We start from the raw sequence: 20,820 nt of genomic DNA, 5'->3' as shown, positions 1-20,820 counted from the left end.
GTTCCCATTCTCTTTCAAAGTCACTGTTGCCTTTCTCACAAAGTCTGTCTGTCAATTTTGCCATTTCTGCATAGTTCATCAGTTTTTCTTGCCATTGTTCTTTAGCTGGTATTTCTCCAGTCTTCCAATTTTGTGCTATCAAGATTCTCGCAGCAGTTGTAGCATACATGAACAACGTCCTCTTCTCCTTTGGTATATCTTGGCCTAGAATGCCTAGCAAAAAAAGCTTCTGGTTGTTTTACAAATGTTATTTTCAACATTTTTTACTATCCCACCACATATGATAAAAAGTACCTTCTGCCTCACATCTCCAACATTCTTTCTTTTCCTTTTTGTACATTTTTTTGCCAATTTCACCAGTGATATATACCATCTATACATCATCTTCATGTAGTTCTCGCTCAACAGTATACAATTGGTAAATTTCAAATTTATCTTCCACAATTTTATCCAAATCATCAAATTGTATATTGTGTCCTATATCCTGTGCCCATTTGATCATTACTGATTTTATTTCCTCATCTTTTGTTTCCCACTCCAAAAGGATGTCATATGCCTTTTTAAATAATTTTGTATTTTCTTCTATGACTTCCCTTTGGAATTTGGAAAGCGAATATGAGAAGCCTTTTTTGTTGTCCTCTTTAAATATGTCCTTCAGCTGTCTATGATGCAACCACCTTTGGAGGTGTTCTTTTATTTCTTCATATTCTTTCAATTTTAATTTCCCTTCTTCAACCAGTAAATCTCTATATGTTGGCCATTATATCCCCCCCCCATGTTTTAAGTGACAATGCTTCAATAGGTGATAGCCACCAAGGTGTCTTAGGTTCTAGTAGATCTTTATATTTTTCCCATACTTTTTACAATGATTTCCTTATTATGTGATTGTGGAATCCTTTGTGTATCTTTCCTTTTCCATACCATGAATAGACATGCCATCTGAACCTGTTATCACGTCCTTCCAATTCTGTTATCTCTTCTCTCTCTAACTTGATCCAATCATGGATCCACACTAGAGATGCAGCTTCGTAGTATAACTTTAAATCTGGAAGTGAAAAACCACCTCTTTCTTTCACATCTGTTAATATCTTATTTTTTTTATCCTTGGTTCCCCCCCCCCTATTCCATATAAATCTTGAAATCTCTCTTTGCCAGTCTTTGAAGCATGCATTCCCCATTATTACTGGAATAGTTTGGAAAAGAAATAGCTTTCTTGGAAGTACATTTATTTTAATAGCTGCAATTCTTCCCATTAGGGACAGATTCATCCTATTCCATGTTTCCATTTTTTTTAAGTTCCTTCCAAGTTTTTTCATAATTATCTTTAAAAATATTTATATTTTTTGTGGTTATCCAAACTCCTAAATACTTTATTTTTATATACTTCAATTCCTACCATCTCTGTTATTTCCTTCCTTTCAAATTCTTTAAGATTTTTTTTAAATAACAATTTACCGTAGTTTTACTTTTATTTAATTTTAATCCTGTCACTTGACCAAACTCTTGTATTATATTCATTACTCTGGGGAGGGAGTTCTTTGGATCTTCCACCGTTATTACAAAATCGTCTGTAAATGCTTTTAATTTATGCTCGTTTTTTCCACTTTTATTCCCACTACTTCTCTATCTTCTCTTATCTTTCTTGTCAAGACTTTCAAGATCAGAATGAACAACAGCGGTGATAATGGACACCCCTGTCTTGATACATTTATCCGTTATCACCCGATTTACAATTAGTTTTGCATTTTGTTCTGAGTAAACAGCCTGTACTCCCCTGTTAAAATGCACTCCGCATCCCATCTCTTCCATCACCTTCCTCATAAAACTCCAAGATATGTTGTCAAATGCTTTCTCTGCGTCAATGAACATTAATGCTGCTTTTTTCTCATTTCTCACTTCCAGGTATTCTATAATATTCAATAGATTTCTAATATTATCTTTAATTTGTCTACCTGGAGAAATCCAGATTGATCATGAATTGAATCAATTCTTTTAAAATCTTTTTCAATCTACTTGCCAAAACAAATGCAAACAATTTGTAATCATATTGCACTAGAACAAACTAGAACAGCAGCATGATTCACTGCCTCAGTTGCACACAGTGCCACCTATAGTTGAAGTAGCAGTATAACAATTAATTCTCCATTACATCTCCTCCCTCCAGATACTTGCAGGCTGCACTATATAAATTCTACATTAGAAATAAAACATACAGCTGGTTATTGATAGACCTCAGAATGAATTAATGAGTAAAACATTTGGCTGTTGAACAGTTTGTTTACATATCCCTCTGCATTTCAACAGGTAGATCTCCTGATGCTGAGTTTAAACCGAGGTTTCCCAAACTTGTGTCTCCAGCTGTTGCTGGACTACAACTCCCATAATCTTTTAGCACTGGTACTGCTAGCTAGGAATGATGGGAGTTGTAGTCCAACAACAGCTGGAGAACTAAGTATGGGAAACCCTGGCCTAGGGGTACATAGGGGATCACTTCTTCTCTTTGTGTAGTCTTTGACATTAACTGTAGATATCCATGATTTCTAATGAATTCTCCTCAATTGGTCTTGATGGCATAGGAACTGGGTGACAAGTGCTTCTTCACATTGGTTGGAGTCTTCCATCTTTTTTCATTGTCCAATTTAGCCAGACCAGGGTCTCCTGGATTCAAGTCAGACAGTACACTAGCAGAATAGTGATTATTGTAAAAAGTATTTGTAGGATTCTTTAGTTTTCCTGTCCCACTCTGCAGCTTTCCTCATATTAGGCCCTGTTGGTGTGAATTTAATTTCAAGGAAGAAACAGTTGTCCTAAGGTGTGTGCTCATCAAGAGTTGTGCTGGGCTATAGCCTATAGTCCCTAGTTTAGGATAATGTGGATATTGTGGGCTGGAAGTAATGTGTTCAAAGTCATGCTCTGGAACTGCTCAAAATCTGCAGCTATAAACTGAGAAGCAATGTCTGTCACAAGCTATGTAGGAATCCTAAAGCCTGCATGGAATTTCCCCTTTCCACAGCAACCACACATTAGGTTGAAATCTACATGGAGCAATCCACCATGACCTCAAACTTTTGTTCCTGGTATTTGAGCCCTCGTGGTGAACCTTTCAAGGCCCAGGCCCAATTGACAAAAGCAGACATGTTGGTTCTAAGAAAAGATTGTGAGTGTCTCCCTTCCAGTAAGGGAGATGGTGAAGTGTTAAAACAGGCACAGTGAAGTCTCTGCAGTATGCGAAAATTTCAAGAGTATAAAGGCAAACAGTTGCGGAAGCGGAAGCCGCGTCGGACGTTCGGCTTCCAAAAAACATTCAAAAACTGGAGCACTTATGTCTGGGATTTTGGTGTTTGGAAGCCGAAACGTTCAAAAATGCACCCATTCAGAAACCAAGGTTTGACTGTACATGTTTGCTGTGGCAGCTGATGCGCCCCTCTTTATCTAAAAGCCTTAGGGAGCTTTTGCCTAGGACTTTGCACTCTACTAAGTTCTTTTTCAGGGCAGGAAACATGTTACACATTTGAAATGAGGCACATAAATTTCACCTACTTGCAATAGTGTTTTACTCTCAACTTTATTTTACATTTAGTTTGTAGTCAGTGGCATAGTCATCCTTAAAATCAACTGCTGGTTTTGATATTGGGCTGATTCCACCGCATTTGTATAACAAAGGGGAACGGGCTCTTTCATCACTAAGAAAGCTGGCAATTGGAAGCCTCGGAATGGTCCCCTTATGTTCATGGTTGAACTGGGTTTACTGTTTTCCCCATGAAAAGCATGGGCCCATCAACTGATGCCATTATGGAAAATAAGAACGGCCTGTTAAAGTTTAGAGGAATGGGAGGGGGACCAGGAGCAGCTCCAACCCCAGAGCTCATAAAGACGGCGGCTGCTGCCTCGGTGCCTTTTTCATTTATATCCAGAAGAGCCTTGTGAGAAGCCTGCACAGGAGGGAAAACGGGTATTTTACTGGAAACCACCACAGCCTCCAACACATCACAGATGAAAAGGGAGACACATGTATACTCCCCCTATCCGCATTCAAAGTATGGTCTCCCAGTACTTCCCCAATCACTGTTCTTCCCCACAGGTACAGGATGTGTGTGTGTTGGATATAGGAATACAATGCATGGCTAAAATGACCTTATGTATGTTTGCGGAGGAGAGACATGAGTGACACATTGCGCTCCATGGAATAAAGGCAGGATATAACAAATTTACCACTTTATTTGAAGTGGCCCAGATGTTTGTCAGGGTGGGTACCAGGAATGATTAATGCTTCACTGGAAGGAGAAAAGGTACCACCTGCCTTGAAGGAAGGGATAGTGCACTCTTTCCTTAAGACAATCTCCCTGCACCCAGAAGTATTAAAACACGATTGTCCAGTGGCAAATATCCCTTTTCTACTCTATTCTGGACTTAAAAATGGAAAGTGTAAAGCTGGTGGTCAACAAAATAGATTTAAAGACTCTCTCAAGGCAAATCTTTAAAAATGTAGTATAAACACCAGCAATTTGGAAAAATTGTCCTGCGAATGCTTCAGTTGGAGAACAACCTTTGCCAAAGGTGTCATGGGCTTTGAAGACACTCAAACGCAGGATGCAAGGGAGAAACATGCTAAGAGGAAGGCACATTTGGCAAACCCTCACCGTGATCAACTCCCACCCGGAAGCCTATGTCCCCACTGTGGAAGGATGTGTGGATCCAGAACTGGCCTCCACAGTCACGTATGGACTCACTGTTAATACCATGTTCATGGAAGACAATCTTACTCAGCTACGAGTGATCACCAAATAAGAAGAAGATCCCCTTTCTGGACAAGTACTTTAGAGATGGTGGTGATCAAGTTTCAGGCATCCTTGGAGGAAGCTAATTACTTGGAGCAATTCCTGTCTGGCTTCAGGCCTTGCCATGGCACTGAAACTGACTTGGTTGCCCTTGTTGTTGATATTTATCAAGAGAGAGATGGGATGGGGAATATGACACTGCTCAGTTTCTTTGATCTCTTGGCAGCTTTTGATACTGTTGACAACAGTATCCTCCTGAGGCATTTCAAGGAGGTTGGGGTTGGGGGCACTGTAGTTCCATCCTTGTCTCCAGAGCCTAATGTCCCACAGGGTTCAATCCCCACCCAACCCCAACCCCGCTATTCTACATCTACAGGAAGCCTCAGGGAGATGTAATCAAGAGATTTGGAGTAAAGTGTCATCAATAGACACCCAGCTCTGTCTCTCCGTTCCATCTGACTCAGGAGAGATGGTTGAGATGTTAGACCAATGCTGAAGATGCATCTCTTGACCCTGGCCTTTAACCCTTGAGGTGTATATTTGTAGCTCCCCCCCCCATTTTATGAATGTAAGTAGTTTTAAATGTGTTTCAGTGTTCTAACTCAGTGTGTGACCTCCCATAACATCTACATGAATATGCCAGGTGAGATCATCTGAAGTACTTTGTCAGCAATATGTTGATGACACACAACTCTATTTCTCCTTTACATCTGTAGGTGAGGCAGTGGACTGTTGTCTTGCCTTGACAATGAACTGGATATGAGCCAAAAAAACTCGCACCAAACTGAAGCTCAATCCAGATAAGACTGACGTTAGTGGACGGTCCCCTAGATTGGATGGATGGGAGGTTGCCTGCTCTTGATGGGGTAACACTCCCTCTGAAGGAGTGGGTACGCAGCTTGGGGGTATTTCTGGATCCATTGCTGTCACTTGAGGCTCAGGTGGCCTTGGTGGCATGGAGTGCCTTCCACCAGATACTTAATCTTGTAAAAAGTCCAATCACGTTCCATGAAATACCCAAACTGACCACACTTACATACGTACCCTGTCAATCTTCAGCTTGCCACCTCCAGTAATTCCAGTTAGGTCAGCCTTGGGAGTAAAGACTTCGGAAATGCCCAGCCCAGATAACAAATCTTTGAGATCGTAGGATGTAGCCATTGATAATTTGGGGATGGACAAATAAAATTGCTTTCTGAACAAGAATCAAAACATAAAATGATAGGCAATAAGAAACATTGTTTGGAAATATGCAGCATTTACGGCTTCAGGTCTACATATACTTAAAGGGAAGCATTTCACAGTTTCTTTTTGGGGTGTATCCAGAGGCTTCGTGTGGGGAGGGCCAGGGGCTGCATCCCCAGGTGCATGATTCTGTGGGGGGCATGAGCCAGTTGCCAGCATGCAGGCATCCCTACCCTGCCTGACACTGAGGGTCTTGCTGCTGTGCTGCTCTTGCTGAATGGCAGCATTGGGGGGGGGCTGGCTCACTCCTGTGTGAGCGAGTGAGCAGGTGCTGCAGCGTGGCCCCGTGAACCCTCCATGCCCCACAGTGGCAGCAGAGATGGTTGGGCTGGTGTGCTGGGTTTTGATTACCCTTCACGCCCAGCCCCTGGTCCCACATGCATGCCCCGGGAGCCAACAAAACATGCAACTGCACTGGGTGTATCAGTTCTGATTGTGGTCTGTGTTTCTTTGCTGCTATCAAGAGGGGGAGAAGAATAGCTTACTAAATCCCACAGGAATACGGTGAGCAAATACTGCTAACCAAATAAATATTGTAGTTGGGGAGCAGAGCTCAAAGTTCTAAGCTTCATTGCAGGTAAGAGAATCTTAGAAGCATCTTTTCCTGCTGACCCAGTGAAGGAAAATAAGATGGCGATGAGCCAGGAAGTGTTCATGACTCCTAGATCATCTTGAGACATTAGGTAGGCAAATCCCAACACTAACCTAGAGGGAGGGTCCTTATCATTCCCACAATAGTCCCTAACTGGCCCCAAGAAACCTCTTTTTTTGCCTCTTTCATACTACTGGGAGTCATTTGTTTGTAGTGACAATGCTTGGTTGCTTCAATTGGCTGTTAGTCTGAACTGGAAAAGAAAGTGAGGAGATGGCAGGGAGTAAATAACTGAGGCAGTATTGAGTTAAGGGCAACCTTTGGACTCCTTATTCAGCCTTGTACTGGGTCACTGGAGATGAAATTTAGGCTTGGCATGCACATTTGGGGGCAAGGGGGCAGGTCCAGCAGGGCCACTCTGCACTTATCAAGCTCACCCAGAGAACCTGGTGAAAGAAGAAAGTATCCCTTCCAGTTATTTTATCTGCATCACTGAGCATCACTTGTAAATATGCCCAGGAGTCAGGAGTGACCTGATTTTAGGGAACTTGTCCTCATGCACCACATTTTGCTTAGGCCATGTATAATTTGTTTTGCAGTTCCTCCAAGGGGTCATTTTAAATAAACATAACCGGTAATCGTTTTCACCACAATTGGTTTCCTGACTCTTCTGTTGGTGTGTTGGCAGAGTCCTTTGCACATATGTCCTCCTTGATTTAAAAACAGATGCCTTTATTCCATGCGTTAATAAATACTAAGAACTACAGGGACATATAGAAACAGCAGAGGAAAGGCTTACCCTGTTTGAAAAGATTTTCTCCATTTGGACAAAGTTTTCCCCTGCAAACCATCCTCAACTTTCTTCAGTTTTCCTTTGTCAGGCAGAATGAACCAGGCAACAGCACCTCCTTTGTAAGGAAGTTCAAGGACCCAGCAGGAAAGTTGTTCATCGCGTACATGTCTAAAATAGCCATTTTTCTGCATCATGTCGACTTTCACAGTTGTCCTTTCATCAACAAAAAAATCTTTTTTCTCTGTATTTTCAGGATCGAATGGATCTTGCCACTCATCTTAGAAAAAAAAGGAAGAGTTAGTTGCCTATTTGAGAATTAACCTTCAGCCATGTATATGAAAGCAGTGTGTTGAATCAGGAGAGTGCAGACAAAGGAGGAAGATTGCCAAGGGTAAGTCAACATGCTGTTGATGTTTCAGAAGATAGCAAGGGAGAGAAGGAATGGGAATAGTGGGGTCCCATGGGCCCAAACGTGGACTGATTCAAGGGGAACTGCTTCCTGCCTGGTAGATAAAAATCCAGGGGCAGGGATCTTGGGGCCTTCTGGATGTTGCTGGACTTCACCACCATCAGTGTCAGCCAGCGTGCCCAATGGTTAAGGATGGTGGAAGATGTAACCCAAAAACATTTGGGAGCCTTCAGGTTAGCCACCTCAGACTCATCTTGTCTCCTTCTCTTACGCTGCATTGAATGCTACATGTTTTGGGACTTTCAACAGTTTTCAAGCCGCCCCTTTGCAACTGATAACTTGGCAGGCAATGATGACAAAGTGATGTGCTTTAGTTAGTAAAGCTTCCTTTGTTTTGAAGGTATACTCCTGGCAACCCAGCCAGATGGGTGGGGTATAATAATAATAATAATAATAATAATAATACAATTCAAAGCCTTAAATATTGATTACTTATCTTTCTTCAACATACCTTTGAAGTAGATATAGTTCACAAGAACCATCATGGAGTTTGGATCTAAGCCTTTAACTACTTCTGGTATTTTCCCTTTAGTGTTGTCCTTCACATAATCATTTATCTGCTTTTCAGCCACTACGTTGTCTTTGAAGTTAACAGCAAAGATCTCAGATTTGTAGAAACTTTGGAGATCCTTATTGTACTTAGTAGCTATTTTGATGCCCTTAGCTAGGTACAAGCCATTCCCAATGTTCACCGTGCCTTCATGTTTTGAACTGGTCAGTGCCTTGAGGAACTCTTGAAATCCTGCATGTATCTTGCTTGTGTCAATTGAATTCAATCCGAGTCCTTTGTAAATTTGCTTTTGGGTGTTTGATTTAGCACCCATGCCGACCAGTGAAAATGCCATGGAGATACTCATAGGGGAGAAGAAAATATTTCTGGCACCTTGACGTGAAGTTATGTGTTTGGAGAATTTAAAGGCAAAGTCGTCAATGCTGGAAACAAGCTTTTCTTGAACTGAATCTTTACCTCCATAACCACTGTGGACTTGAAGGACAATCAGTAACAAGGAGAGGAGGATGGTTGGTTTCATTGCAATTTGAGATTCACTAAAAAGAAAACCGCAAACACCACCAGACAGAATGTATTAGCACTCTCCTATGGAAATATACTTGAATAATTCATTTTGGTCAAAAGCAAAATTTACTGGGAATGAGTCATCCTCATGTGTTGCTTGTGGCCTAGTTCTACAGAACTATGTAACAGAAATACATACAGGTCCCACAATGCATTCCCTTGAAATCATTTGTTAGGTGAGTGTTTGCATATAACAAGTTGACAGTTTCCATTATTTCCTTTGGGAACTTTTCTAATCAGGGATTTGTCCAATCCTTCTCCCCATTCTCCCCAAGGTTTCTTCCTGAAATGGCTGCTACCAAAACAAAGAACAAAGAAGTAAGGAACTGGGAAAACCTTACCTGTTTAGATATCTGAATCTGTATAGTGCATAGCAAGTTTGGATAAGTGAATTTTCACATATGGAGCAGGCAGATAGTGGTACCTGCATGTAATTTACTTTGTATACAGAAGGATATATATGCCTTTCAGAATTTATACAAATTTGGAGCCAAATTCATTTTCTTAACTACTTCCATTAAATAATTTGGTTCTACACAATTAAGTGCTTAAAAAAATTCGAAGTGAGAGACTTGCTAAAGTGTTTTGTTTTTGATTTGTTTTTGCTTTTTTACTAAAATGAAGAATGTTTGATGATTTTCTTATTGGATCAGTCATTCTTTGCCCTGGAACAAAACCAGTTTGTTCTAGGTGTATATAGCTATTTTTAATCCATTGACCAGAATGGCCATAAAGATGTTATAGTCTAGATTTAACAAAGAAATCAGTTGGTATGAGTCAAAATTAGTGGGGGCCTTGTGGCTCCTTCAGCTACCCTGCTAGAATCACATGAAGCACTAGCTTTCTTAACAACTTCCTACCTCTAGGATTTAGCTGCTGAGTTTCCAATTCTCACAATATTTGGATCCTAGCAGACAGCGGCCTTACTGTGCCCTGATTGATCCATTTGCTTTGCTAAAATAAATAAATTGTGATGAAGTAACACTTCATCAGCTGGGGTTCCCTCTAGTTCATCATCCTTGCCAGTGATGTAGCCCATCATCCACAGCAGGCTTGCCTTATATTCAGACCCATCTGTACCCTGTGGTGCAAGTGGCGCATTGCACCAGGGCGCCAAGCTCTGGAGGGCTCCTGGTTGGGAGTCCGGGCTGAGTTGGAGTCGTCTGGGACTCCAGGGAAGAGCTGAGAGCTGAACAGAGCTTGGAAAGAGCCCTGCAGTTCCTGAAGCTGCCACTGGGGGGCGCGGGGAGACGGTGTGAAGGGAAGGGGATGCTGAGGAGACCATTTTCGCAGCCAGGAGAGTGGGGGAGCTGTTGTGTATTGATTCAATGGTTTTTATATCTGTATTACTATTGTCTGTATTCGCATTAGGGTAAAGTAACTGCCTTTCTGTTCCAGAAGGAACAGCTACTATTGGTTCATTTAAGCTGCTGTATTTGGATCCTCAGTCTTATTGCCCACCAAAAGGCAGCTTTGTGATTGCCTGAGATTGTTCCCTCCAAAATGTATCCTTTCTAACCAGTCTTCTGTCCCTATAAATGTAGCTTCCCGCTCCTCAGTCTCCAGTCTTGTTTGGCTGAATAAAGAGTATTACATGAAGAAGCTGTATCCTGCCTGCTATGTCAGAAAGCTGAAATCATTTACTGAAATCACTAACCCCACGCTACAAAAGGGGAGTGGCGGCAGGGAGATGCTGGAGCCTCCCCTCACTCTCCTGGCTTCACATCCACCCCAGCCAGCCATCCCACCGACCCACCAGGTTTTTGTTTTGTTTTGTTTGCAAATGTTGCCGCTGGGGACCTCCGAGTGTCCTCCTTCCTTGCTCCCTTTCAAGTAGGGTAGTGGAGTAATTTATCAATCTCGTTGAGACTAGAGAGGGGCGAGAGAGAAAGAGAGAGCGAGAGTGCTTTGCCATCGCCTTTTCATCCACTTCTAGACTCCTAGCTGGTCTCTCACCTCACTCTCACTGTGTTTGTACAGCTCGGTATTCATTTGGGATTGGGGGCAGTGGCGTCGCTAGCCTCTGCGCTGCTGGGGGCGGCGGCAGCGCAGAGGCACCCCCTGGGGGAGGGGCACGACGCGCGCGCGCCGTGACGTCATCATGACGTCACGACGCACGTGTATACAGAAAGGGGGGATTTCCCCCTTTCCGAGGCTTTTTTTCGGCGGGGGGTGGTGACCAGTGAGGAGGGGGTGACAAGCGTGACCCCCACCTCGCTGGTCGGCCCCCCCTGCCGAAAAAAGCGGCGGAAAGCGGAAAAAGAAGCAGAGCGGCGCTTAAACGCGCCTGCTCTGCTTCCTTTCCAGGCTTTCCCCGCCCCCCCCCGCGGTTTTTTCGGCGGGGGGTGGTGACCAGCGAGGAGGGGGTGACAAGCGTGACCCCCACCTCGCTGGTCGGGCCCCCCCTGCCGAAAAAAGCGGCGGAAAGCGGAAAAAGAAGCAGAGCGGCGCTTAAACGCGCCTGCTCTGCTTCCTTTCCAGGCTTTCCCCGCCCCCCGCGGTTTTTTCGGCGGGGGGTGGTGACCAGCGAGGAGGGGGTGACAAGCGTGACAACCCCCCTCGCTGGTCGCCCCCCCGCCGGAAAAAAGCGGCAGAAGCACCCCATCCGTGTGCTGCTGCTCCCGGGGTGACGGAGGGAGCAGCGGCGCGTGGGAGTGGCGGGAGGGGCCGCCGCTTGGCACCCCCACCCGCCGCTGCTCACCCTGTCACTGGGGGCGTACCGCCCCCACCGCCCCTCCCCAGCAACGCCCCTGATTGGGGGAGAGGGGAGAAGAGGAGGAGAGGAGGAGGGAGGACACAAGCAAGAGAAGCTTCGCCGGGCTTGTAGTTGTGAAGCTTCCTCTCTCTCTCTCTCTCTCTCTCTCTCCTCCATCCGTGATGTTACAAAGCCTGTGAGCTGTTCTTTCCCCCCACTCGCCTCCTGTCACTTCCTTCCTAGACGCTCTCTTACATCCCAGTTGAATGATGTCAGTTCTGGTTTGGTGGCCGTGATTCCCCGGTGAGGATTTGCAAGTTGTTAGAGACGGGTGCCAGGCGATGCAGATGAGCTGCAGGTGTTGGTGCAGCAAAGGAAATGAATGAGCTGCTAATCTCAGCTGGAGGAATCTGAGACAGAGGAGCAGTGGTGCCAAGTCTCCCGTATTGGCCGGGAACCTCCCGTTTCTAAACACATTTCCCGCTGCTCCCCCGGATGGCTGAAAAACCCGTATAATTCCCGGGTTTACAAAAGGACTGCTTTCTGCCCGGCTCACAAGTCACGGGCGATGAAGGGTTAAAGGCGAGAGGGAGAGGGAGAGGCCACAAGGTCTGTGCTTTGGCCACATGGCCGCTAAGTGGGGGTGGTGTCCTATGAAACTGTCCTATGTAAACTCCATTCTTCCTGCTCCTGTCACACCAGTGCCCACAGCTCACCTCTCCCTGCCCGCCCCGCTTCAAAGCAACAGCACACCAAAACACATGCTCACTCCATCTCCCATTTTTTTTCCAAATAAAAAAAAGGAAGGAAAGAAACGGAAAGGGGGAAAAAGACAAAAAAGAGAAAGGCGCCTTTCCCTCATGGTTGCAGCACAGTGATAAGGGGTAGCGAACATCTCATACCTGGTGTGAATGTTAATCTCCTTTTCCCCAAGACAGGGAACTGTATCCTTCCAAATTTATTAGAACCTCTTCCACTGCCTCTTTGTCACCCTCTTCTCAAGGACCCCCTTTCGGCGGCTGGCCTGCTGGGCTGGGGGTGGGTGGGTGGGAGACTGTACTTGCACAATGTACAAATATGGAGTTTACATTGCTGCCCCGCCCACTTTTGCTTCTGGCTCCGCCCACCACTGCCATGTGACTGTCCCCGGATAGGTGAGGCTGCTGATCCCTTATTTTCAAATCCGAAAGTTGACAGCTATGCAGAGGAGACATTGCAGGGCTGTGGGCTTTGAAGGTAGAAAATAGGGCTTCCCCTCTGCTCGCTCTCTTTTAAATAAATATTTCTTTCTGATCCTGGAAGTCAGGACAGGGCGGGTAAGGGGACACCTTCGCATTTTGCAAAGATTCCACAACAACAACAACCCTGCAAGGAGGGTTTGGCCAAGAAGGAGAGGGACTTGCCCATGGCACTTGGGGATGTTCCACGACTGAACAGGGGATTTCCTTTACAGGGGCCCTATATAGGGAAGCTTTTAAATGTGTGGTGTTTTGTTATGTTTTTATATCTGTCGGAAGCCGCTGAAAGTGGCCAGGGCAACCCAGTCAGATGGGTGAGGTATCATCATCATCATCATCATCATCATCATCATCATCATCATCATCATATTTACTCTGCCCTGTTCTGCAGGGTGGCCCGAAAACAGGCGAAGGGGTGTGCTTGGTAATTTTGGGTATTGTTTTTAATGGCCTACTTCAAGAAGAGGGTTTTTTGGAAATGGATTTGCAACAGGAGGCTGTTTGGAGTGATTCAGAGGGAGCAACACCCCAGAAACCAAGGCCGAATCATTCAGAAGGTCCTAGGAAATGTAGGATGTTGTGCTTTGCCTCCTGCTCTGGCAGCCAGAGGCGGAGCAAGGGGGAGGGGGGCGGGCTGCCCCAGGTAGCACCCTGGGGGGGTGAAACTCGGGGCGGGGCCCCACCCCCTGCAATTGGCACCTCCAGCCAGCGGCGAAAAAAGCCGCTGGAAGTGGGCTTTCCCCCTTTCAGCAGCTTTTTTTCACTGCTGGGCTCCCTGGACGGAGCTGGGCAGGCCAGCGAGGAGGGGCGTCATGCTTGGCGTGACACCCCTCCTCGCTGAGCTGGGCAGATGCGCCGCTCTGTGTGCATGCGTCATGACGTCATATGCAAGGAGCGATGCCCCACCCCAGGGGTGCCACTTGGGGCCAAAGAAAATACTGTAGCAGAGGCGAGACCTCAACTGTCGGATTTTTTTGGGGGGGGCGCATGACATTGTCCTCTTCAGTTTTCACTTATTTATGTGATGCACTGGGAAGAAGTTGGGAATTTAAAAAAAAATCTGAAAATCCTAATGAATGTTGTTTTTGCGTAACTCTGGATAGGATTGCAGCCTTGCGTGCCCAGCACATTGCTTTCCACACTCCAGTTCAACATGGTTCTTTGCAATGAATAGTCACCATTTCCTATGGATCCAGAATAAAAATTCCCACTTGATTCCCGCCCCACGTTTGGAAATGTGCACTACTCAATAAGCATGAATTTAAAGGTTTGTGTGATGCTTAGAATAATTGTATTAATTTGTAATAGTCTGGTGACAATTTGTTTAAAATTATGGAAAATCAATTTTTAAAAGTGGCATAAAAATAATAGAATTGTAGAGTTGAAAGGGAACCTGAGGGTCATCTAGTCCAACCCCCTAAAATGCAGAATTTTTTTTTTGCCCAAAGGGCTCGAACCCATGACCCTGAGATTTATGGGGTTTTTTACAATGCAGTCAAACCAACGATGCATGTTTGCTACATAGGCACATGAGAGGAGCTGAAGCTCAGAGTCCTGTAAGTTCCCTCTAAGAAACGCTCCCACAGTGTCCTGTTAGGGGAAGGCGTATCCATACCTATAATCTGGGCACTTTCTCTCTGCCCTTTGCCCTTTCAACTTCATCTCAGCAATGTAGAACATTGTACAGTGGTACCTCGACTTACGAATTTAATCCGTTCTGAATGCACATTCGTAGGTCGAAAAATTCGTAAGTCGAAAAAAGTGATTTCCCCATAGGAATGCATTGGAAACGAAAAATTCGGGAAAAAATCGTAAGTCGAGTAAACCGCATCTAAAATTCGTAAGTCAAGTAAACCCCATCTAAAACCGCCAACGGATGTCCTTCGGATGTTGAAAAATTTGTAGGTGTGCGGGCACCTTTTTCATTCGTAAGTCGAAAAATTCGTATGTCGAGTAATTCGTAAGTTGAGGTACCACTGTAGTTCCATTGCTCAGACACCATTTTAAACCAGACTGAAGTATGTCTTTGTGACCTGGTTATAAACGTGAGGAAGAAATGAAAATACGTGTGTGTATTTGTGTGTGTGTGTGTGTGTGTCCCCTCACCTAGTTTCTATACACATCCCTACAACATTAAAAGTGAAATGGTCTACCTACCTACTGACTGAGCTTTTCCTTCTCTAGTTTTGCCTCTGAATCTGCAAGCCTTTTGACTGCAGCTAGTAGGACTTTAGGGGGAAAGCATTAAGAGTGTGCTTGGGGGTTTCATTCCCGTTTCTTTCTCCCCCCCCCGCCCCCCAAGTAAATGTGCTTAGCAGGTTTGCAGCATAAACGTTTTCAGTAAGCAAACCAAGGCTACAATTCTAAGCACTTGTAGTTCTAGGAGAAAGTATGGTCGATAGGGCTTACTGCTGAGTAAACATGCAGAGGGTTGCCTTGTAAGATCAGTGACCTTACTATACCTCTGGTTATTGCCCCCTGCATCATGGGAGTCCTGGTCCCGCGTCATGCCACCCCGCCAGCCAAAAGGTCAACAACTCTGGGAAAGGGGGGCGCGTGGCCAGAGGGATCTTTGCACCACGGTGCCAGATATGCTTAAGACAGCCCAGCTTACATTGTATCTTCCTCAGCACCAATGCAAGGTGTCCTAGTCTGGGGAGTGTCCTGAGCTGCTTCAGCCACTCAGGCAGCTTCACCAGGCCCTGGTGTTAAATGCCACTTCTGCAAGGGGGCAGGTGGCATTCAGCTAGTTGTCTCTGCCCCACATACCTCCTCCTGCTTTTCCCTGCACTTTCTGTGAGGAGACCCAGGGCTTACAGGGTCAACAGCTCACAGGATGTTCCGTTCTGTCACTGGCGTGTGCCACACACGGGCATTTACCTTTGTTCAGTCTGTTCACTGTTCAGTTTGATTTATGGCGTGAGGGAGAGAGCAATGCCTGCTTTGTCTCCCGGAATGTATTCTTTGCCACTGTAAATAAAGCTTCGTAGATTAGAAGAAGCCAAGGGCTGGTGATTTATTTGACTGCTAGAATTCCAACACAGACAAGCTGCTGCAAACCAGACTGCTGCTGTGTATCTCTGCTATAACTGACAGGAGAAGCTCAGTGCCTGCCGGACACCATTGCCTTGTCGGTTATCTCATCACCTAACTCAACACTTTCATTGTCTAGTTCTACTCCTCCCCTCTGTAATTTGGAAAATCATGAACATTTTCAACCTATCCTTTTTGGATGGTGTATTATGAACAATTACTTTTCAGACCCTTTTTATACATACCTAGGTTTTCTCCAAAACGTCCTGTAGTGCCTCTTATTACTTTGGCACTTGCTCCTTTGGGCTGAGATGTTTGCTCTTCCCTCTTGCTTGTAGAGTAAGCTCTCTTCTCCTTAGGTTACCTTCAGTTTATAACCCTGGCTTGCTTCTACCTGCTGCTGCAGCAGCCAATTAGGTAAGGACACCTAGATGGTTTCTATCAGCTGCTGAGCACCAATAAGATCACGAAATATGTCATGGCCAAGCTACTGAACTGCATCCAGTTCTAGTGAGCTGTAGTTTAATAGTGGGACTTATGACAGCTATCCCCCCCAGAATATGGGGAGTTTTGTCAATGGAGTGCAGAGTGGATTGTTCTTGTTGGTATCCATATGTCTCATTAGACAATGGAGTGTGCCTCAGGGGGCAAAGTCAAACCGCTGTGTTAGCAGCACCGAAGTGACTTCCCTGGGGTGCAAGCCTAGGCAGTGTGATTAAAGGGAGGATGTGCTTAGTTACACACACACACACACACACACACACACACATATACATACATGGAATGGGGGTGGCGCTGTGGTTTAAACCACTGAGACTCTTGGGCTTGCTGATTGGACGGTTGGCGGTTCAAATCCACACAACAGGGTGAGCTCCTGTTGCTCTGTCCCAGCTCCTGCCAACCTAGCTAGGTTCCTCTGTGTGGGGGTAGAGGAAGGGTGTGCGGTGTGTGTGGGGGCCGCCCTGGGTGTCACCACTGAAGGGGTGACAAAATGGCAGGAGGCCCTCGCCGCAGAGCCTGCAACGCACCCGAGCCAAGCTTCTCTCCTGGGAATGATGCGGTGGCTTGGGCACCTGCAGGCTCTGAGCTGCCACAAATGGTCCGCCCACCTCCTCTCCCTCAGCTGTAGGGTGGCTGAGTGGGAAGAGGCAGGCAGACTCCTCAGAGGCCCCGGGGCTGGCCCCGCCCCTGGGTGCAGGGTATGAATGCTGCCCCAGGCTTGCTCTTCCATTATGTGTTCCAAAGAAAAAAACTGTTGTTTTCTACATGGCCAAAGTCATTTCTGAATATAATATTAGTGATTATCAAGTGTCATATCTCAGGAAGAAAACCAGGATCTTGTATGTTTGTCTTCCCCAATTGTAGAAGATGAGGCAAGTGTTGATTTCAAGGATGTTGTTTCGCAGTTGCCAAAACCAAATTTCCCAAAGGGCACACCTCGAAAAACATCTCGTTATACTTTTTCTATTGACTTAAGTGGATATAATATGAAATAGAAGCTAAACGTTGAGTAATTATCTTATTTTTTATAAGCATTTTGTTTTAAATTACTATTTTTAAAAGTTTTTCCAAAGTTTTTTTTTAATGGATAGGTGTTTGAGGAAAGATTAATATGTTTTGCTGTTTTGTTAAGAAAACCTGCCATAAAGTCTATGATATGTGTGAAACACTGTTAGTTTTCATGCGTAATTTAGATTTTAAGTAACAAATTGTAAGGCTGATTATGATTTCTCACAATAAAAATTGTTTCTTTCATTAAATTTTTGTAAATAATTAACATTCTCATACAATTTATGCTTTGTATCAAATTGTCCCATCCAAAGTATCAAAGTCATTCTATTCTCATTATCTTCTAACTTTAATGGTTCTTTTGATTGCTATTATAATATTGATTATTTATGCCATAAATAAAGCAAAATATTGTATTATTTGACTTATTTTTGTTACATAAAATATGAGTGTCAGATCCGCTTAGCGGTTGCTCCCGAGTAAAGACAAAGTCCGTCTTGTCTACAAACTATTTTATTGTGTCCAAGCTATGTACAAGCGGAGCTATCAAAAACATGACTGCTTAGTTGCTTGAAGAGTGAAGAGAAGTGCCTGTTTTCGGTTACGACCCCAACATAGGAATCGCGGCATCCTGAGATGCCGCCTTCCTGATTTCCCCATCCCTCTGCGCAGCTCAGGCGATGGAAGTGGCATCTCCCCCTCAGATCTGCTCTGCTGGGCGGTACTGCGTTTTGAGCAGCTTCCTGGAGCCCTCCCTCCTGAGTGTAACTCCTCCTCCCCAGAGGAGCTGCAGGGAGACTTGCTAGGTGAAGACTCACTGGATAGAAGGGGCTTGGGCTGCTGGTACCCACCAGGACCCCGACTGGCAGCGGAGGGCAGTTCCCTGACAATGAGATTGAATTCTTCTGCATCAATCTGCCCCATTTCCCCCTTTACAACCTGAGGGGTTCACAGCCTTAATACCCCAAGAGGGTCTTGCTTCTTAAAATCTATTCTGCATTTGTTTTTGTTTTTTGCTGGGTGGGTTTTTTGCTGTCCGCCAATGTCATGAGTGCATTATGTTGTGTTGCTTTTGCTGCCACCCTCCATCCTATGCCCAAAAAGTAGGACAAGGAAGAGTATGGCCAATGTGGGTAAACATAGGAATTGACCCTTGTGTCTTGATTTTATAAATAGTCTTGCAGCTGATTAAGCTATGCTTGACCTTCTTGCTGGACTGGTAATGAGAAACCCAGAAAGTTAATTTCTTCTTAGGAAGCTAGTGTGGAGTAATGGTAATGCAGTTATTGACTGGCACCATGTGTAGGTTTTGACATCCTAAAGGTTCTGCTTTAGATGCAAGCAATAGCCTGCTTCAACCAACTGAGAATCTCACAGAATTGCAATATGAACTGGATGGAACAATGGGTCTTTGAGGAAGAGGAAGACAAAATTGTGTCATTATTCCCAAGCTTTGAACCTGCTCGGGAAGAACCTGCTCAGGTTAACCTTCCAGATCCAGTTCATATTGCAGTTCTGTGAGATTTGCTCAAACTACTACTTACTAGAGCTTTGCTAGATTTCATCCAAACCCCTTTCATTCTCTCATTTGACCCCTTGTGATTGGTCATTTTATTCAATTCCCCTGGAGCATTAGGGATTCCCTACGATCGTCGAAGAATTGATGCTTTTGAATTATGGTGCTGGAGGAGACTCTTGAGAGTCCCATGGACTGCAAAAAGATCAAACTTATCCATCCTTAAAGAAATCAGCCCTGAGTGCTCACTGGAAGGACAGATCCTGAAGTTGAGGCTCCAGTACTTTGGCCACCTCATGAGAAAAGAAGACTCCCTGAAAAAGACCCTGATGTTGGGGAAGATGGAGGGCACAAGGAGAAGGGGACGACAGAGAATGAGATGGTCAGAAAGTGTTCTCGAAGTGACTAGCATGAGTTTGGCCAAACTGCGGGAGGCAGTGAAACATAGGCGTGCCTGGCGTGCTCTGGTCCATGGGGTCACGAAGAGTCGGACACAACTGAACAACTGAACAACAACAACAACAAATCTATTTCAGGCCAGATTTTAGCATTGCTCATCTCTCCAGTGCTGTACATGTACGCCGATGGGTTTCACTGTTAAAATTACTTTTATGCTTTCTAACAAATTCCATCTTTTCCCTCTGTGTGGATGTACCTGTTGTAGGCACCAGATGGACACATGCTAATTTTGACTCCAACTAAAGATCATTTTGTAGGGAGCACATCTGCGGGATCACATAGATGTCTGTTTCACACAGGGTCAGCAAATACTCATGTATGTTACACCATTGTTCCATTAACTATGACCGCCCTCTGGATAAAAGTGATGACAACTATCTGAAAATATCTCAAAGTAAAATTGACTTGGGCAGAACATTCTCCTATCAGGTTGTTTCAGCAGCTGGCAGCAATAATGTTGTTTCCCCCCTCCCCCCATCTTTGCTCTCCTGCTTACTGGAGGATAAGATTACCACATTGTGCCACCTTTTGTCAAGACGTGGCTTTAACCAAAGGAAGGTCAATGGGCAGGAAATAGAGATTTCCATCATTTCCTCCTCAAGCCCAGCAGAGCATTAGTTAAAGATGAACGAGTTCTTAGTTTGAAAGAATAAGCTATATCTCATGGTGTGCGAGTGGAGATTAAATATATTAGACCAATTACCAGACGGCATACTTCGAGAGCCATAAAACAAAAGTGGGAAAACTTTTTCTCCCAATGGCTGAATCCCCATTGGGGTTCTCTCAGTGGTGGAGGGCGCAGGGCCAGAGATGAAAGTGGGTAGAGCAATGAATGCAAGGTTTGCCTTTGTACAGTAGGCTAGTTTGTACACACACCACGGTTAAATCTCCTGCCCATCACCAGTGCTTATTGCCCAACACGACCAGCTGGGCATGGCCCCACCCAACTCTGACGACGCGGCCAGGGATATGCGTGAAGGGGGTGCTGATCTCCAGCCCCGCGCTGGAGCACCATAGGATCCTCGATGCCCAGCTGCAGTGCCACCCATTGGAAAAGGTGAGCGGTCCTCTCTTTATCCTACATCAAAGGAAAAAAATAGACCCTATAAGACATATAAGGGCACATGTTAATAAAGTTGTGGCCTAATTTTAATCCCATAGCACGTTGTCTTGTGTCGTTACTCCGCTCAGGGGCTGCCTGGGGTTTGGGGGGACTCCGCCTGACCACGCAATTACTGGATCCTTACAGAAAATTCAACCTATAACCACTGTTTATAAATACTGAATGCATATTTAGAGAAATTTGGAACAGGGAATTAGAGAATATTATATAGCTCTTCTTCCCAGACTGAGAGGGGAAATGGTGAAAAACAGGTTATTTATTGGGACAGAGTGATTTTTGCAGCTGTTGTTAAAGT

At 44.9% G+C, this 20,820-nt stretch overlaps 1 protein-coding gene across 1 annotated transcript; it reads right to left on the bottom strand.

Annotated features, from left to right (window-relative positions):
* Positions 1–3,728: 3,728 nt before the first annotated feature.
* Positions 3,729–16,237, bottom strand: LOC117060730 (serine protease inhibitor 2.1-like). Its single transcript, XM_033173246.1, has 5 exons — positions 16,164–16,237; positions 8,329–8,924; positions 7,415–7,685; positions 5,823–5,973; positions 3,729–3,932 (listed from the first exon to the last, which is right to left on the bottom strand). The coding sequence occupies exons 2-5, from the start codon at positions 8,906–8,908 to the stop codon at positions 3,729–3,731; spliced, it is 1,206 nt and encodes a 401-aa protein (XP_033029137.1). The 5' UTR covers positions 8,909–8,924; positions 16,164–16,237.
* Positions 16,238–20,820: the final 4,583 nt, after the last annotated feature.

The sequence above is a fragment of the Lacerta agilis genome, chromosome 1 (genome assembly GCF_009819535.1).
Source record: "Lacerta agilis isolate rLacAgi1 chromosome 1, rLacAgi1.pri, whole genome shotgun sequence".
NCBI classification, from domain to species: Eukaryota; Metazoa; Chordata; class Lepidosauria; order Squamata; family Lacertidae; genus Lacerta; species Lacerta agilis.
This window is presented reverse-complemented; position numbering and strand designations above follow the sequence as displayed.

What these genes read in the sequence shown, in the direction of transcription:
- LOC117060730 (XM_033173246.1), bottom strand. Translation starts at nt 8,908, where the DNA reads ATGAAACCAACCATCCTCCTCTCCTTGTTACTGATTGTCCTTCAAGTC. An exon ending in GAACTATATCTACTTCAAAG is followed by an intron (nt 7,686 to 8,328) that starts GTATGTTGAAGA and finishes TTTTTTTCTAAG; the next exon opens with ATGAGTGGCAAGATCCATTC. An exon ending in GCAAGCTGAAGATTGACAGG is followed by an intron (nt 3,933 to 5,822) that starts GTACGTATGTAA and finishes CCTCCTGTGCAG; the next exon opens with GCTTCTCACAAGGCTCTTCT.